A 17,685-nucleotide genomic window follows, 5' to 3' on the forward strand; every position below is an offset into this window, starting at 1 on the left:
CTAATATTTCATGAACTTCCAACAAAATTGCCAGATCGTTTTAAGGTTTTAGTCCTCAAATTTATAGAGTGAAACGCTTAGCTAAAATCCATCTAGAAGAATTGTTTTAATCGCCAAAAAACTACAAATCTCTCGAAGTTTTTTTAATTTACTTATCTTCAATTTAACTTTAAGACCTTCTAACTAATAAAATTTACGAATTCAATCTTTTGGTGTCGTAGTTATGATTTTCATCATCACACTTGTATTATGAAATAAATAAGTCTTTTATCACGATTTTTTTTTCGTTGACATGAGAACCGTTTAGTTTTTCGCTTGAAAAAATTTAAGTTCTTAATCATTAAAAAATAAAACAATATGTAATAAAATATTTGATTTCTGCTGTTAATTTATAAAATATATAATTTTTTTAACATAGTTTGGTACTTATAATTTAATTGCTTTCCTATCGTTGATTTTATAAACCTCTTTGAACTTATTTAAGACTAATAAAAGCAATATCTTTACCTAATTATTTAGCAAAAATAAAAGTTAAAATCACATTGATACCTTCATAGAATATAATCATTTAAATTTAAAATAAAAGCTTACAATGAACACATAATGTATCAAAGCCGTATACAACAATAAGTCTTGTTAATTTACGCGTAAATTTTCTTTAATTCTTTCCTCAATATTTTCCCAGAACTGGTTTTAGGAATATCATTAACGAAAACAACCTCTTCGATTTTCTTGAACGACGCTACTTTTTTCGATACGAATGTTTGGAGTTCCTCAGGGGACGCATTTTGACCGTTTTTCTTTATAATGAATGCTTTCGGTGCTTCACCGTTGAAGTCATGTGGAACACCAATAACCGCTGCGTCTTGAACAGCTGGATGAGATCGGAGTATACTTTCTAGCTCTGCTGGGGCTACTTGCATTCCTTTTACCTGAACAAGCAATATTATACAAGTTAAACGATAAGCTACACAAATAAAATTATATTAAGTGTGTCTATACAAGATCTTATATTGCAATGGTATTAAAAATATTATGTTTCTAGAACCTACATTCAGGGCTAAATATGCTACATCGAATTCTCGCGTCTCGAGGACTATTTGCAACTTCCTTAAGTAAATTTTTTCCTACCACAACGTTATTCACAGTCACGAGAGTTTTTTACTATTAATGAAATATTCATTTTCAATAATATCATTTGGAGTATATTTATAGACCCTATTTCTCATTAGCTTTATGGATAACCCGAACTTTACAGTAATTTTACTTAAGTTGAAACAACAGTTGGAACAAATATCTCAACTAAATATTCAGGCCTGAAGTTATTTAAAGCGCTAATGATTTTTTATTTTATTAACTCCAATTACATTGCAAAATAGACGAATTAAAAATAAAATGACAATAAATTATCAAAAACGCATAATGACTTTAAAATGTTAATCTAAATCGTATGATAAAACAACACCCCATCATTAATACACAAAAATCTAATTCCTTGTCATCAAAATTATAATTAAGATAAGATAATAACATTGTAAATGTTTAATTACTTACCTTGATAAGTTCCTTTATCCTGTCGGTAACAATGAGGCCGTATTTCGCATCGTAATGTCCTAAGTCTCCTGTTCTGAAGAATCCATCCTCTGTTATGCTTTCTTTAGTTGCCTTTTCGTTTTTAAGATAACCCTTCATTACTGTTGGAGATCTTATACATAGTTCTCCGGACTGAAAATCAATTAAATTATTATTTTCTTTTTGAATTATATTATCTTTATGAAAATAATTGTGTTTTAGAATCGCACAAGTCATATCATATATGTATTTAATGATTGAAAGATTGATTATTATTTTTCTTTTTAAACAAGATTACCTATAGTATTCCTTGTATTCATATCAAAATAAAATCTAATTTATATTTTTTTGTGTTTGCTTGTATGTTTAAGTAAAAGCTTTTAATAAAATTCAGAAATTAAATGGAAAATAGAACTGGGTCTTTCACCAAGTATAAGTACAGTGAGGCAGTTGCTGTAACAAAAAAAAATCTTTATTAATGTAATGCAACTTACTTCACCACAAGGAACCGCCTTTCCACTTATAGGGTCTAAAAACTTAAGTTCTACGCTCGCCAAAGGTTTGCCGCATCCTGAATAATCTATATCCTTCTCGCCTTTGTATATAGTTGTTGCTAACGAAGTTGTCTCTGTTGCTCCGAAGCCTTGGCTAAATTCCATTTTACCCTACAAAAGAGTTTTCATTTTATTACAAAACCTTTGCGAAAAATTTTAAAAATATATATCCAATATCATTAATTGACAAGCCATAGTCTATGGTAATGTTTCCTCATTGTCTTAAGAATAATTTGTCATCATAGGCTTGATGAATTAGGTACTTATGTATATAATTATGATACATCGTGACATGATCTATTATAATCATCAAAATTAAATCAAGTAAGCATGAACAAAGCACTAAAGTTATCACACGAATGATTACGTATCGCAATTTCGATTAAAACGTAAAATTGCGTAGGGGTACTCAACCTCTTTCGATGATCAATACGAAGGTGTGCTTTGATAAACGAATCCACACCTTTAATTACTCTGATAGACTGATAAATTTTGAAAAGTTTTCGAGCAAAATGAATATTCTTTTGACATTTGATACATATCTTGTTTGAAAAACGCAACATGAGTAATCATATTAATTATCTTTTCAAATTGCTAATCTATCAAAAAAACTGCATCGTAAGCAGAATGGATTAAGTTCAACCAATAATTTTAGGAATACATTTGTACATACATACTCTTACAGTTTAATTTCAATTGCATATATATTAAAACGGTAACTCCGTTTTAGTTTTAAGAGACCTTATCAATATTTAAACTTACATTTCCTTTTTCTAAAATCGCTGTGATATCAGATGAAGCCAGTGGTGCAGCTCCGCATACAATGTACCTCATGTTCTTGAAATATTCCTTTGTCACATCAGGATGTTTGCCGAGAAGAATTGCTGTAACGTTATACATTAGCATGATACGTTTTCTTTTTAAAATCATTACATGAACCCAAATTATCTATACACCTAAATTGTTACTAATTAAATCTAATTTGTTTCTGAAGATATGTTTCGCAAATTAGCATACATGGGGCACAGTAAAGCTACCAATGAAAGATATAATAAAATAAATGGTAGTTTTTTTAATTCGGCTGTTTGATTCGCCTTACAAAAATTGTATTTCCTTTGCTTCCTTACAAAAATTGTATATCCTTTTATGTTTTATGTATCTACTATTTAAGTTAACTTAGATTGTTTTTTATAAATTACACTTTTTTTCAAAGATATCTCTTACTAATGAGATAAAAGTAAAATAATAATACTTTTCAACTTACCGACAGGAGGAACCAAATACAGAATTGAGGGGTTTTGATTTTTAAGGACATTGAAATAGGTGGTAGTTGAAAATTTTGGCATAGAGATCAGCTTACATCCGTAAACTAAATGTCCAAGCAAATTAACAACTATGCCATAAATGTGGAAGAAAGGAAGAATACACGGCACTATGTCTTGATGACTGCCTAAAAAAGAAAAATAATGATGAGTCATTAAAACAGAACTCGAAGTATCTCGAGTAAAAATATTCAAATTTCTGCTGAAAATTTTCAAAATTAAATATAATCTTACAAATAAAAATATAACTCATTTACCACTTGCTAAATCAGGAAATCTGTTTTGTTCGTTAGCCATTATTTCCATTCCAGCTATGAGATTCTTATAACTAATTTCAACTCCTTTAGGTAATCCAGTTGTTCCACTCGAAAATGGTATAAAAGCAACGTCATCATTTTTTTTCTCAACTTTGTCAAGTAAAGCATAATCTACTTCTCCAGCTTCGGCTATTTCTGAGTATCTAATTGCTCCATCTGGTACTGCCTTATTAGGATTATCAATAAGAACTATTTTTGCTTCTCTCTTAGCCATTTTAAGTCCTTTCACAACATTTTCATAACATTCTGGTATGGTTATTACGACTTTAGGTTCCGTTAAGCTTACTTGATGACTTATTTCAACTGAAAATAATGTCGTATGTAATAAATGTAATATAATCATTAGTGACTATTACATAATATATGTGCATCAATTATGACTTACTTTCTTTGTATATTGGATTGACAGGGCTAAAGATACAACCAGCCTGAATAGTACCAAAAGCAATGACTGGGAATTCCGGGGAGTTAGGCAATAAAGCGACCACGACATCGTTTTCCTTTAGACCCAATTTCTTTCGAAGGGATGTTGCAAATACCGCCATATTTTTCCTCAACTGTGTGTATGTGTAACTTTTTTTGGTCTCCGCACATTCCTATAAAACGAGATAAGGTCTTTTGAGAAATTGAGATATTCCAAATTTAAATCTTACTAACCAAACACACACACATTTATCTATGATTCGAGAAATTGTATTTTATTCTAATATTTTTGTTAAGTAATGGTTTATTATGATCAAAGTACTTAATAATACGATATAAAGTAATATATGGCATATGTATTAAAAGCCTAGACACTAAAGGGCTCCATTCAACCAACGCCAACGGCCTGAATGATATTCATATAGATGAAAATATTTATATCGATAACTTTGGGTGGAATATTATTAGATTAAATAATTGCAAAATCGAGCTTATATTGAGATTTCTTTGTAAGGTTTGGATTCACAGCAATTCTTCATTTTTAAGTATTAATGTCATCGCAACTTAGAATTCACCGACAGCAGTCTGATATTGAGGAAACATAGTTTTTTATGTCATAGAGTTTTGGTCCCTGATTACATGATTATATTTGCTGTGAATTCTTTTGATATTTTTGCTAGAAATGCTGATTCACATATTTGATGAGGGGAAATTGACGCAGAACCGACTATGTTAATTCTGACTCAATATGGTTATTTTGGTCTCACCCTAGAGTGTTTTTTAGGAAACCAAAGGCCCAAAAGGATTTTAGCACCCGTCGCTTGTAATAAAGTACAGGCAAAAAGTGTGCTTTGAAACGAAAAGGGAAGGTGCTGCACATACCGTAGCGACGAAGGCCATTGAGTTTATAAATTGTCGTTAAGGAACCTAATTTCAAAATTAGAATTACAATTTTTTTGCCAATATCTCAGGAACGAATAAATTTTGTTTAGGTTAGGTTGCTCAGACCGAGAAGAACAAAGAGGGTTAGAGACACGGGCTTTTTTGACCAATTTTAAAAAAGGAGAGTCTACAACAATTTACCCAATTCTTTGAACGGAAGATTAATTGACCTATTGCAATTTAAATCAATGTTTGAAGAGTTTTATTTGTGTTAGCCAATTAAACTAGTTGCTGCAACATATTAACAACGAATAGATAAAAATAAGTCTAGAGAGAGGCTTTGATACTAAGGAATTGAATCTGCTTTATAACGATATTCAGTTTTCTAGCAAATTATCAAAAATTGTATGGTTACCTAAAGAAGCTAAATTTGTTTGAATTACGTAAAATTACGTTCAGTAATTTATTAATGAACGTTAAAATATTCATTACGTCCATCTGAAAAAAAAAATGGCCATAAATTATAATACTTATCTACTTCCCGTAGTTAACCAACGTAATTTTGGATACCTACATTATTACAACCAGGCATTTTATATATTTCTATTTATAAATATTATAAAAGCAGATTGGCAAATGAGCCATCTCGATGGAACTTTAAGAACTAACCATCCTTTGCGTCAATGCGACAGCAAACTTGGGAACTAAGATTTCCATGGATAGAAGAGTGTTCCCTTGTGTTTGTAGTAACACTGGCTTACTCATCCTTTAAACCAGAACACAACAATACTGAGTAGTGCTGTTTGACGGTAGAATATTCTACCGTGGTACGATTGAGTGGTATCTATCCGCAAGAAATTGGATCACGAAATGAAAATCATTATATACAAACTTACTTTCGAAATTATAATAGTAACGAAAAACAGATGGTGTGTTGACTAGAGAGGGGAGTTGTTGTCGAGGAGAGGCAAGGACGGGAGGTGCGTTGTGGAGAGGAGGAGAGTTGTATAAAAGAGGCGGCAGTGTTTGATTCGGGTTACTTTTGTTACATAAATTATCATATTAAAGTTGTGAAAGAGTGATTAAATAAGTTTAATATCAAAGGCAGTGTTTATTTTTTTATCTACCGGCGTTATATATCAGAAGAGGGATTACCGCAAAATGAAGAGAACCCGTGAGGACCCAGGATATTCTTTACGAATAAAAAGGCACCGCGACTCACAAAGTTGAATTAATGGAAGATACAGTTGTACCCATTGGCGACAACCTGGTGAGGGTAAAAGTGAATGGATCCGATTTGGGAGGAAACTATTGCACGAGGCCGAGACGATATAGCATGGGCAAGGTTGTTTACGCCATAGCGAGCACAGTACTCCGGGACGGTGACGACTATGTGAGGGTCTGCAATATTAGATCGGACTCCATTATTTGGAGGGAAGGGATTACGATTGCCAGAGCCGAGAAGCCGAATTTAGAGGTGAGTTCAAGGCATTTAATTTTGAGGAGAGGTGAGATGAGTATTAACTGTAATCAGGAATGTGCAAATATTGATGTGGCAGATGTTGACGAAAATTATATTGAGTTAATTAACCTATTAAAATCGTACAGAAATTGTTTTGCTAGTACAAACGAGGAGATAGGTTGTACAAATTTAGGTGAAATGAGTTTAGACTTGTTTTCTGGCTATCATCATATAAAAGTTCATTCAGACTCTATCAATAAGACGGCTTTCGTTACACCAGACGGACTATATGAATATCTGAGAGTACCATTTGGATTAGCCAACGCACCGTCAGTATTTACGCGCGTTATTCAAAAATTAATGAAATTATTACTTTTATGGATGATATGTTATTATCTACTTCTAATGTGTCAGGCAGTGTAAAATTACTGGAAAGAGTTCTTATTCAATTAAAAAAAAGCTGATTTAAAGTTAAATATAAAAAAGAGCGCATTTCTTAAATCTAGTGTATCCTTTCTCGGTCATGAAATTAGTACGGATGGTATTGTGGCCGCCGATTCTCTCGTACCTATCGAAGTGCCCCTGAGTGTAGTGAGACTAGTAGCGATGACGACATAGTTACTAGGGATGATTTAATTGATTTGTTAGAGTGCTAAAATTTTGTGTTTGCACCAATTGCGGTGCAATTGTTTCAGGATGGCCGACTGTAACGAAAAACAGATGGTGTGTTGACTAGAAAGGGGAGTTGTTGTCGAGGAGAGGCGAGGACGGGAGGTGCGTTGTGGAGAGGAGAGGAGAGTTGTATAAAAGAGGCGGCAGTGTGTGATTCGGGTTACTTTTGTTACATAAATTATCATATTAAAGTTGTGAAAGAGTGATTAAATAAGTTTAATATCAAAGGCAGTGTTTATTTTTTTATCTACCGGCGTTATAAATTTTAAGTACGAAGTTACGTTGAATATTTTTCCTAAGAGGTTAGTCTCAAATTCGACCGGGTGAAATAAAAAAAAATATTAACTTGATCACAGCGTCACACACACATAAAAAAAACGGTCCAATTGTTTGGAATTCAGTTTCATACTAACCTACAAAATAACGATACATTAAAAGATCAATAGAACGTTGTCAAAAATGCGTTAAAAATGATCGGTCTTTAAATTAAATAACAACAACAACAGCCTGTCAATTACTCACTGCTGGGCTGGCCCCTCTCCCTTTTGAGGAGAAGTTTTGGATCATATTCCACCATGTGGCTGAATTTATATGAAATTAGACCCATGCAGGTTTCCTCGCGATGTTTTTCTTCACCGGCGAGCACGAGATAAATTGTAAAGATAAATTAAGCACATGAATATTCAGTGGTGCCTGGGTTTGAACCCGCAATCATCGGTTAATATGCACGCGTTCTAACCACTGGGCCATCTCGGCTTATTTAATTAAATAATTTGCACATAAATTACTTTAAAAACAATTCAGTGTAGTCACGTAAAGTAAAGTTCAGCCGTAAATGTTAAATTCCACGTCGAATGTGCAAATATTTTTGTCATGTATTTATTACAAGCTCGAAAATGCCACGAATGACGTTACTAGGATATTTTTACCTCTCTTATTTAATTTTCTTGTTATCGCAAACCAAACTGTTCCGTTGTTACTTATGATAATAAACAGATAAACGTAATACTTCTTAGCTTGTAGTGTCATTACTAAATAGCTCTTACAATTAACATATTTCATATATTTTCTTAATGGTGGTATGGATTTCTGCAGGTCTTCCTGGGAAGGTACCACCCGCCCATAAGATATTCTTCCATCAAACAGCAGCATACTTAGTATTGATGTCTTCTAGTTAGGTCAAGGGACGTAAAATTTTTGTGCCCGTTGTTGGTATAGCATTGGCGATGTTAGGAATATTTAATATTTCTCACAGAGCTGGCCTACGAGTGGTGACCACTTACCATCAGGTAGCCCATTTGCCAGTGTGCCAACACATCATAAAAGGCAAATACAATTTGCATCTTTTTTTAAATATTTTCTTCTGCATCATCAAAGTATTTCGCTTTTACTTTTTGAAAGATAGATTTATTATGATACATATTAAATGAGGTCAAATTTATTATTTCTCAATTATTTTTATAAGTTCATATGTTCCTTTGCCGAAGTCATCTCAAAATATACGTTTATTTTACTTGTTACAGTTCGTAAACTAAAGAAGGGTGAAGAATAATAAGAGCATTCACGTGATTTATGTGCTGCTCATTGTTAACATGATATCTTGCGTCTAAAACGTTTTCGACTTGTTCAATTATGATGATGGGATTATCAAGTGCAGTCAAGCCTTCAGCGATTATCGGTCGCTGATAACCAACGACAAACAATGAAATTACATAAAATGAATCACTTATCCTATCAAGTTGCATGAAATGTTGTTTACGAATCGTTATTTTATTTGTACACGATTACTTTGATAAATTATATCTAATTTTGCGTAAATAAATATACATACTGAAAACATGATTATAATTTTATTGACATGATAAAATTGCAATGTCCGTTTGCAATATTCAATTAATCGCTTTTTACTAAATGCATACGTCTGCATGGTACATATACGAAAATAACATTTTCACAATTTTTGTCTGAATGACTGTCTGTTTGTTGCGGCTAATCTCTGCAACGAGTGGTCCGATTTTGATAAGACTTTCTTTCTTTCTTTCTTCTTTCTATAGCTGATGTAATAAGCAGAAACTTAGGCTACAACAATAACTTTTTCGGTAAACTCAAACGCGCACGATGTCGTGGAAACAGCTAGTGTAAATAAATGACAATAAGCAAAAAGAACACACGGACTTTTAGTGTTTGTATCAAAATAGTTGAATTGAATAAAAATGTCATTTATGCATACTTTAAAAGCTGATATTGTTTAATACATTAATAAAATGTACGCCTATACAAAACAAAAAATTAAATGCTGTAAAATAAATTGCATTATGAATTTATAGCAAAATAATTACATCAATACAGGGCTTGTAAATATTGTATAATGTGTTACTACGTTATTCGTTACAACCGTCCTTTCACTGAACCTTAGACCAGACTAGACATACACCAGCGCGACCTACATCAAGTTTTGCTAACCTCATGGTATTAAGGTACCAATTATATACAAGCAAGTTTAACTTGGATTTCGAGGCGCTATATTCGCTAGCGTTTTAGAAGGACCTATACCAAGTACTATACATATATCCAAATTATTCGATTGAATATAATTGAAACTACGTAATCACTTCGCAAATTTTTGGCATAGTCTGTACCAAAGATTTGAATTCTTAGTGTATTATTTTAATATTTACCTTCTTTCAAATGTGTTGTACCTTTTTAACATGGCCGTAGGCAGGCGGGGGTTTTGGGGGTTCAAACCCCCCCCCGAAATTTTTTCGCTAACCGCTATCGTATTATCAAAAAAATATTTTTCGCTAATTAAACAAACCAAACGTAAGTGTTTATTGATTTCTTCAGAAAATTAAGCCGTTTTGTCTAGATACTACAGTAAATCTAAACAAAATGAATCATTTTACGCAAAGACTAGAGGCAATAATAATCATACCATTATTCACATTTTATTAAGATACTAATTTTTGATGTCATAATGTCACGTTAGTAATTTTAAATACTAAAGAAGATAAACCTTTTACAAAGTGCCATTACATTTTGAAATGTGTAAGACAGATTGTAAAATTTCTGATACATTCTTCATATACAGGGTTATTGGTAATTCGACGTATATCCCGTAGGAGGTGATAGAGGTGAATATTTAAAATGATTTTAACCCCCATTTGCATAATCCAAAAGTAAACCATTTTTGAGTTCATCATCATCATGTTTTTTAGCTTTTTTCAATTTATTTAAAAAAAGTATCAATTAAAATCTATTTTTTTCTTTTGTTTTATAAAAACGATTAAACACTGGATATTTGTCAATATTTAAACAATAATTATTGGTCCAAATTTAAAAATGCGAGACGGAAAACGAAATTATTTCAATATTTTTTTGATTTTTTTCCTCAACAATGGCTTATAAACTAAAAAAATCATTATAATAAATCTTGGCCTGTAGATTATTTTAAAACATACCCGTTTTCTTAGCTTTCCAAAAATTTATAAAAAAAGGAAATTATTTCAAATCAATCGAAATAAAATGATCAGAAAGGACGTTGGCGGAAACTCGTAGTCGAACATGAACGAATTCGTACTAAAGGTCGCTCTTTAAAATTCCCTCAAAATTAACTAAAAATAACATTTTGTAATATATCTTAAATAAAGTATTAATAATCGAAACCGAGAAACTCTCTATAAAAGAGCACAGCACACATAGCATGTTCTACAATGTATAATGCAGAATTCTAGCCTCACCTCCTAACGGATATACGTCAAATTACCAATAACCCTGTATATTTTATTGAGAATATTCATACTATATTATTAAAAAATAGATAGTCGGCTCTCTTTACCGAATAGTCACCACTAACTACGAAAGCAGCCGAACTCCTGGAAGACTACTTTGGTGCATCCTATCCCTAAAAAGAGCAACCGCCCAGACCCGTCCAATTATAGGCCAATAGCCATCACCTCCTTGTTTCGTTTCCAAAGAGGTCGTTCAGCTAGTGATCTTCTAGATTTCCTTAGTCATAGATGGGCGGAAGCAGTTGAGGGCAAGCGGGAGGCATTGGCAGCCAGTCTGGACATAGCGAAGGCCTTCAATAGCATATGGCACAAAACGCTTCTTTCGAAGCTCCCTTCCTACGGGCTTACCGGGAAATTATGCAATTGGATCACCAGCTTTTTGGCAGATCGGAACATTAAAGTCGTTATACGGTGCATGTTCTGATTTAAAATTCGTTAATGCCTTGTTGCACAAGGCTGCGTTCTCTCACCCACTCTGTTTCTTCCGCATATCAGTGACTGGTTGGAAATCTGTCACATTCACTGCTATGCAGATGACAGTACTGTAGACACCTCATACACCGGCCGGGCTAATATTTCTCGGGAAAACGTCGGAGAAAACCGGAACAAACTTGTGTCTGAAATCGAGTGTTCATTAAACAAAGTCTCTAACTGGGGCCGGCTAAACTTAGGCCATATTATATGATTGCTATTTTGCTATTAAAATATCTGATGACGGGGAAGTACTCTCCCTTAGTAGTCCCTTAGGCTCACTTAGTAGTTTCGGAACCCTCGGCTAAAATTAGTCCACTTCAACCCCAAAGAGAGGCAAGTTTGCGCGTTAGCTGCTAAAAAATTACCATTTCTCGTATCTCCACGATTTCAGAAGATTCCAATAGCCACCACAGCTATTATTGGAATACTTAACGTGGATATTTTGAGCCTCGTTCAGTTCCGCGGTCAATTGGAACGCAAAGCCAAATTGGCATCAAAAAAGCTCGGTGTGCTCAGCAAGCCGTGACAGTATTTCACGCCGGCCCATCTCTTAAGGCGCAAATTGAACCCCACATGGAATATTGCTCACAACTCTGGGCGGGTGCTCCCCAATACCAGCTTCTTCCATTTGTCCGTATCCAACGCAGAGCGGCTCGAATTACCGACGATCAAGCCCTTTTCGACCCGCTTGATCCTTTAGCTTTGCGTAGAGATGTTAGATCACTCTGCATCTTCTACTTTCGAATATTTCACAGAAAACGTTCGGACGCATTGTTTGAATTAATCCCGGCTGCGGAATTTCACCTTCGGACAACTCGTCAAAATTCTAAGTTTCACCCGCACCATCTTAATGTTCAAACATCACGATTTTTAAGACATTTTTCTACCTTGCACAACCACTCTGTTGCACCAGCATTCGCCGACGCTTTTTCCGAACCGATACGACTTGGGAACCTTAAAAAAAAGAGCGTATTCCTTCCTCAAAGGCTGGTAACGCACCTGCAAGCCCTGCAGATGTCCATGGGCGATGGTAATCACTTTCCATCAAGTGAGCCTCATGCTCGTTTGCCCCCTTTAACATAAAATAAGCAATCAGTTGTCTTTTAAATAAATGTGTATAAATTGTCTAATTTTAATATACCTACTCATGCTTATTTTTAAAAAAAACCTGTTGCTTTTTTTCCTGGAGCACGAACCCCCCCCCCCGAAATGAAATCCTGGCTACGGCCCTGCTTTTTAATCTACTATTTCATGTTTTTAATCTATATTATTTCCTCTTTTATTTACGTTGACATTTTACTCGTCTAAAAAGTATTTATTGCAAAATTGTAGTTTTTTGAATAATTTAAATCGTCTGAGCTGAATTCGAATTTCCAAATTCAAATTTCAATTTCGTTTGATAAACAAGTCCATATCACTCAGCTAATATCTATATTGGCAATGTATCCAAATATAGTAATAAAACTATTAATAAGACTGTCGTTACAAAACTCATGTATAAGTCGTATTACTATATTTAGGCAAACGAAGAAAGGAAATTGACTTGGGATTTTGGTCCGCCTCACTAAGACGTAACTGACATATTTTTAATTAATTCCATTTTTGAAATTCTCCATATGTACGACCCACTCATCAAATACTCTATTTCTTAAATAAACCTATCAACGCTTCGGAATTAATTCTATAATCCAACTAGTAAACTAATGGGAAATAAGCTGTGTAACTAAAACTATTCCAGCAGTAACCAACCAAACCAAACAGAAACCAATTACATACAGCTGAAGTGACACATTCTTATAAAAACAAAGTCAACCATAAACAAATATTCAGATAAATTGGTCAAGGGCAAATATATTATGCGCAGGCCGAGTAGGGCTCTAATTTGACATAAACGTATTACTAAAGCGTATGTACCTTACAGTTGTTGATCGCATTTTTGTCAGAATGAAACCATACTGATATCAGTGTTGGGTTAATAAAGTTATTGCATTTACATGTTTAAACCCCTAATTGGAATTGGTCCCAACTTTTTGCTAGATATGGATCTCCATAAAAAAAATATTATGATAAATATAAAGAGTATAGCGAATGTCTTGATCTTTTTGGCCACGAAAAGCGATCGTACTCCAACGACCTCAGTCAAGTTTCATCACAATCGGAAGTATAGCGGAAAATGCATAGAGGACAAGTTAATAAAGAAACCTTCATTTTTATTTATAAGATACTATTGTATTTGGATAATATTTATTGCATCTAGATAATATATATATAAAATCTATACTTATATTATAAATGCAAAATTGACTCAGACTGTCTGTCTGCCTATCTGTTACTCTTTCACTACCAAACCATTGAACCGAGTTTAATAAAACATGGTTTGAAGCAAGCCTGAATCTCATGGAAGGACATAGGCTACTATGTCTACCTATATACATATATATAACTATGAAAATCAATAATAATTTTTAATGTCATATCCATCATAATCAGCCTGATTTAGTTACATACTGAGCCAGATCTTAGACCCTTCTTATCCACTTCCTACCAGTCACCTTCCGTATGTCATATTGTGAGTATCTATATTATTTGACAGTATCTCAAACGGTCTTATGTATAAATTGGGTATGTGCCGGATAACTTTAGAACTTCTATAATACGACTCAAAACTCCGCAGAACATGACTATGAAATGTCTTAATGTGCTTTGCAAAATTGCACTCAAATAATTATAAAATTCATAAAAGACACGTATCAAAATGGCGCATCACTGTTTTCACTAATCATCATTACACGAGTATGATTTGACGTATATGACGGACTGAGTTCTTACAGAATCACTACTTATCAGTGATTAACAAGACTTAAGACAATTAGTAATAATAATATAATATATGTACATACATACATACTATAAAGTGATCGCTACTCTACATATAATGATAAGTAAATTTCAAACGACAGTCATGTGCAATTCTATAATTTATATTCATATATACAAATTACAAAATAAAAATAAATAAAAAAGCAGTGGAATAGAACTAAAAAGACTATATATTCTATACCTATTCTAAACTCATAGTAAATGCGACCGTAACTCCGAATTTGATGAAATTTGTTATGAAAACTCCTAATAAGTCTGTAATTACGAATGTACATGCAAATTATTAAACTATACATACAAAATATTGTCTTATGGTACAACCCACGTATGAAGACGACGTTGAAAACAGAATACTAGCCGTTGCCCGCGGCTTTGCTCGCGTAGAATATATGAATATATTTACAAATTAATTTAAAAATGTTCAACTTCTTTGTTTACAACATTTTGAACACGACGAAAGAAAACGCCATCGTTAAAAATGATAATCACTCAAGAAGATAGGAAGAACACAACAGAGTATAAAGGTAGCATACGCAGCGATTCCGTGGTGAGATTAAAAGACGTAGATGAGTTGGGACGCATCTGAAAAGGCGCAAAAAAAGGAGGAAGTATGTAAAAACGAAATTGCTTGGTCATGCTGGGTATTAGTTATGAGAAATGGATGCCTAAATAAGAATTCTAAAATGTGTAGGATGATTAATTATTGATATAATTACTCATCCTACATCTGATGATCAATTCGATAATTCGATATATTATCATCCGAATTGCATACACATGCATAATTCAAAATCGATAAGACCATAAAAAAATGCTTTTGTTTACATTTTACAAATTAATCCAATACATTGGAAATAAACAGTTATAATACTACTTTTGTTTATTTATGTTTACAAAGTTCTAAAATAATTTACATATTGTGTTGCCTGTTAATTTTATCTACCATTAACATCCGCCTAATATCGCCTCGGCCTTGGTAATACTTGAATTATAAATTTGCAGTTGATATAAAACTAGCTACATACGTAAGTATAGAAAAAAGGGTGATCTGTTTGTATATGACAAATAAATAAATTTAATGAGCAATAAGCCTATTTTCTAATATAAAATATATTGTTGATAATAAGAAAAAAAAATGTCTTTAGTCCTTATCAGCGTCAATATTGTCTTTACGTTCGTATAAGCTATGAGTACAGGTATCTCAGATATATATGTTTTAAGTTTTAAGAATACAATGTAAACATAATTATTATGACGAGATAAATTAACATAATTTGAAAGATTAATTTTAATGGAATGACTTTTTTTTTAGTACGGATAACACTTGTTTGTTTGATAATAAATAAACTTCTTTATTATTGTTGTATATTTAAAATCTCTATATAGTATTGTATAAGTATTACTTGTCATTTTGTCTGTATATGCTATAAGAAGACCTCGAGGCCACACGTGTAGGACCCAACATAGTCTTATAAAAAAAGTTTGAGTTTTACCGTCAAGAAATTCTCTGGTTCTACGTTTGAACTCTTCAGACCGAATTTGACAGCTTATGGAGTTATGAGAATGAGTACCTTGGACGAATAAATATCCTGCACACCCAGTCCTCCCTTGAAAATAGTAGACGAGGTCGAAATTCGTCAAGAGTTCAATGTCAACATACTACTATTTAGGGAATTGTTAATGATTTCATTTACATTCGAATATATTGTTAAGTATATTTTACAAAAGTGGACGGATATTGCTCGCTTTAATTTTTTTTTAAACATTTTTATTGACGTCATCCTACGTGCGATATATTAAAAGTAGAAGAGTTCAAAGTCCGCGCACTGAACGAAATCAAATGCGAAAATAACTTTGTTGTTTGTTAACTCATCTCAACCACTCAACCGATAATAATGACATAAGAAATACAGGTAACTTGGGATCTTTATAAGGACATAAACATATGTAGACATAATACATCAGAAAATACATGATCTACCGAAAAAAGAAAAAATCACGGCGAATATTAACGAAGAGTAATTAGTGCGGAGTATTTTGGCGGTTTTATTTTTATCTGTCAAACTTTTTTCTTTCTTTTTACTGCGATCAAGGTAACAATGTCTTTTACGTATGTAGGTACTGTTAAAAAATGGAATATTAACTGATTATTGAAAAACAATATCTAAATTTATTAAAAAGCGTCATTATAGTTGTAATTTTGTATAATTTTAAATTAATTATGTACGTATTACTTCTTTTTCTTACGAATAATGAACTCATTAGACATGTTTGTTATTTTTTATCTGTACCCGTTGTTTTTAAATTAAATACACTAAAGTATATTTTGACGCCGATTAACTAGTATGATTAATATTGTGCAGGCGTAGCCTTAATAATGATAAGAGTGATAATTACTGGGAAGTCCGCCGTATCATGAGGTAATCACACTGACAATCATTTTTAGATATATACGCATTCTTGATCGTTGGACCCCATATCGTTATTTTATGACTATGATCTATTACTTAATTACTAATATAAAATATGCTAATATAGGTATATGAATCTATATTTAATGAACATGTTTAAATTAAAAAAAAAATAATATTCAATAGAATATTTAAAAAACTAGACTATTTGAATGTTATTTAATTTATTATTTTTTGTATAAGAGTATTGTACATATATTAAATAATAATATTAACGTAAAAAATAATATACATAATTATTAGTTTCGTAGTCCACTATTATCAATTTATTATTCCAAAATGATTGAAAAACACTATTATTAGCTATGATATATGTACAAATTTAAATACCTGTTTAAATTTGTTCATAAATATTTTTTCTATTATGACAAAAAATTAAAAAAGAAATATATTTTTAACGTTACTTACAATAGCAACATGATTCTGAAAAGATCCAAAATGCAACCATAGACGGTCCAAGAACCTCATTTTTGGCATAACTATGTCAGGTAGCGGTGATTTAATAACATATTCCTTGTTCTTCAAGAAATTACTCGTTGAAAACTTCCTTAGCGATCTCAAATCTCTGATTTGACGTAAAATAATTTTTCGCGCCATGACTGATTATTCGCGGGCGTTTGACACCACTACAAAATTGTAACTGATCGTCTATGACGGCAAACGAAAGCGATTCGCAAATTGATTAAACCATAGTAACGACTCAATAGTATACGCCGGTTTTCCTTCTCTTTAATGTAATTGTTTATTGACAGTTTGAAATAATGAACGATACAAATATCATTAATTACAGCCTGATTGTGTTAATCATAATTAATTTAATTTATGTATTAAAAATTCCTAACGACAATGAAATTATGTCAGTGGAATT

The 17,685-nt window shown here is 32.5% G+C and overlaps 1 protein-coding gene across 1 annotated transcript; it reads right to left on the reverse strand.

Moving 5' to 3' along the window:
• Nucleotides 1-542: 542 nt before the first annotated feature.
• Nucleotides 543-17,461, reverse strand: LOC124535712 (4-coumarate--CoA ligase 2-like). The gene is made up of 8 exons (XM_047112023.1): nt 17,226-17,461; nt 4,151-4,361; nt 3,706-4,068; nt 3,391-3,576; nt 2,889-3,010; nt 2,067-2,237; nt 1,555-1,725; nt 543-932 (listed from the first exon to the last, which is right to left on the reverse strand). Exons 1-8 carry the CDS (start codon nt 17,412-17,414, stop codon nt 642-644), a joined length of 1,704 nt encoding a protein of 567 aa, XP_046967979.1. The 5' UTR covers nt 17,415-17,461; the 3' UTR covers nt 543-641.
• Between the last annotated feature and the right edge of the window lie 224 nt (nt 17,462-17,685).

Source organism: Vanessa cardui, chromosome 15 (assembly GCF_905220365.1).
Source record: "Vanessa cardui chromosome 15, ilVanCard2.1, whole genome shotgun sequence".
In the NCBI taxonomy this organism is placed as follows: Eukaryota; Metazoa; Arthropoda; class Insecta; order Lepidoptera; family Nymphalidae; genus Vanessa; species Vanessa cardui.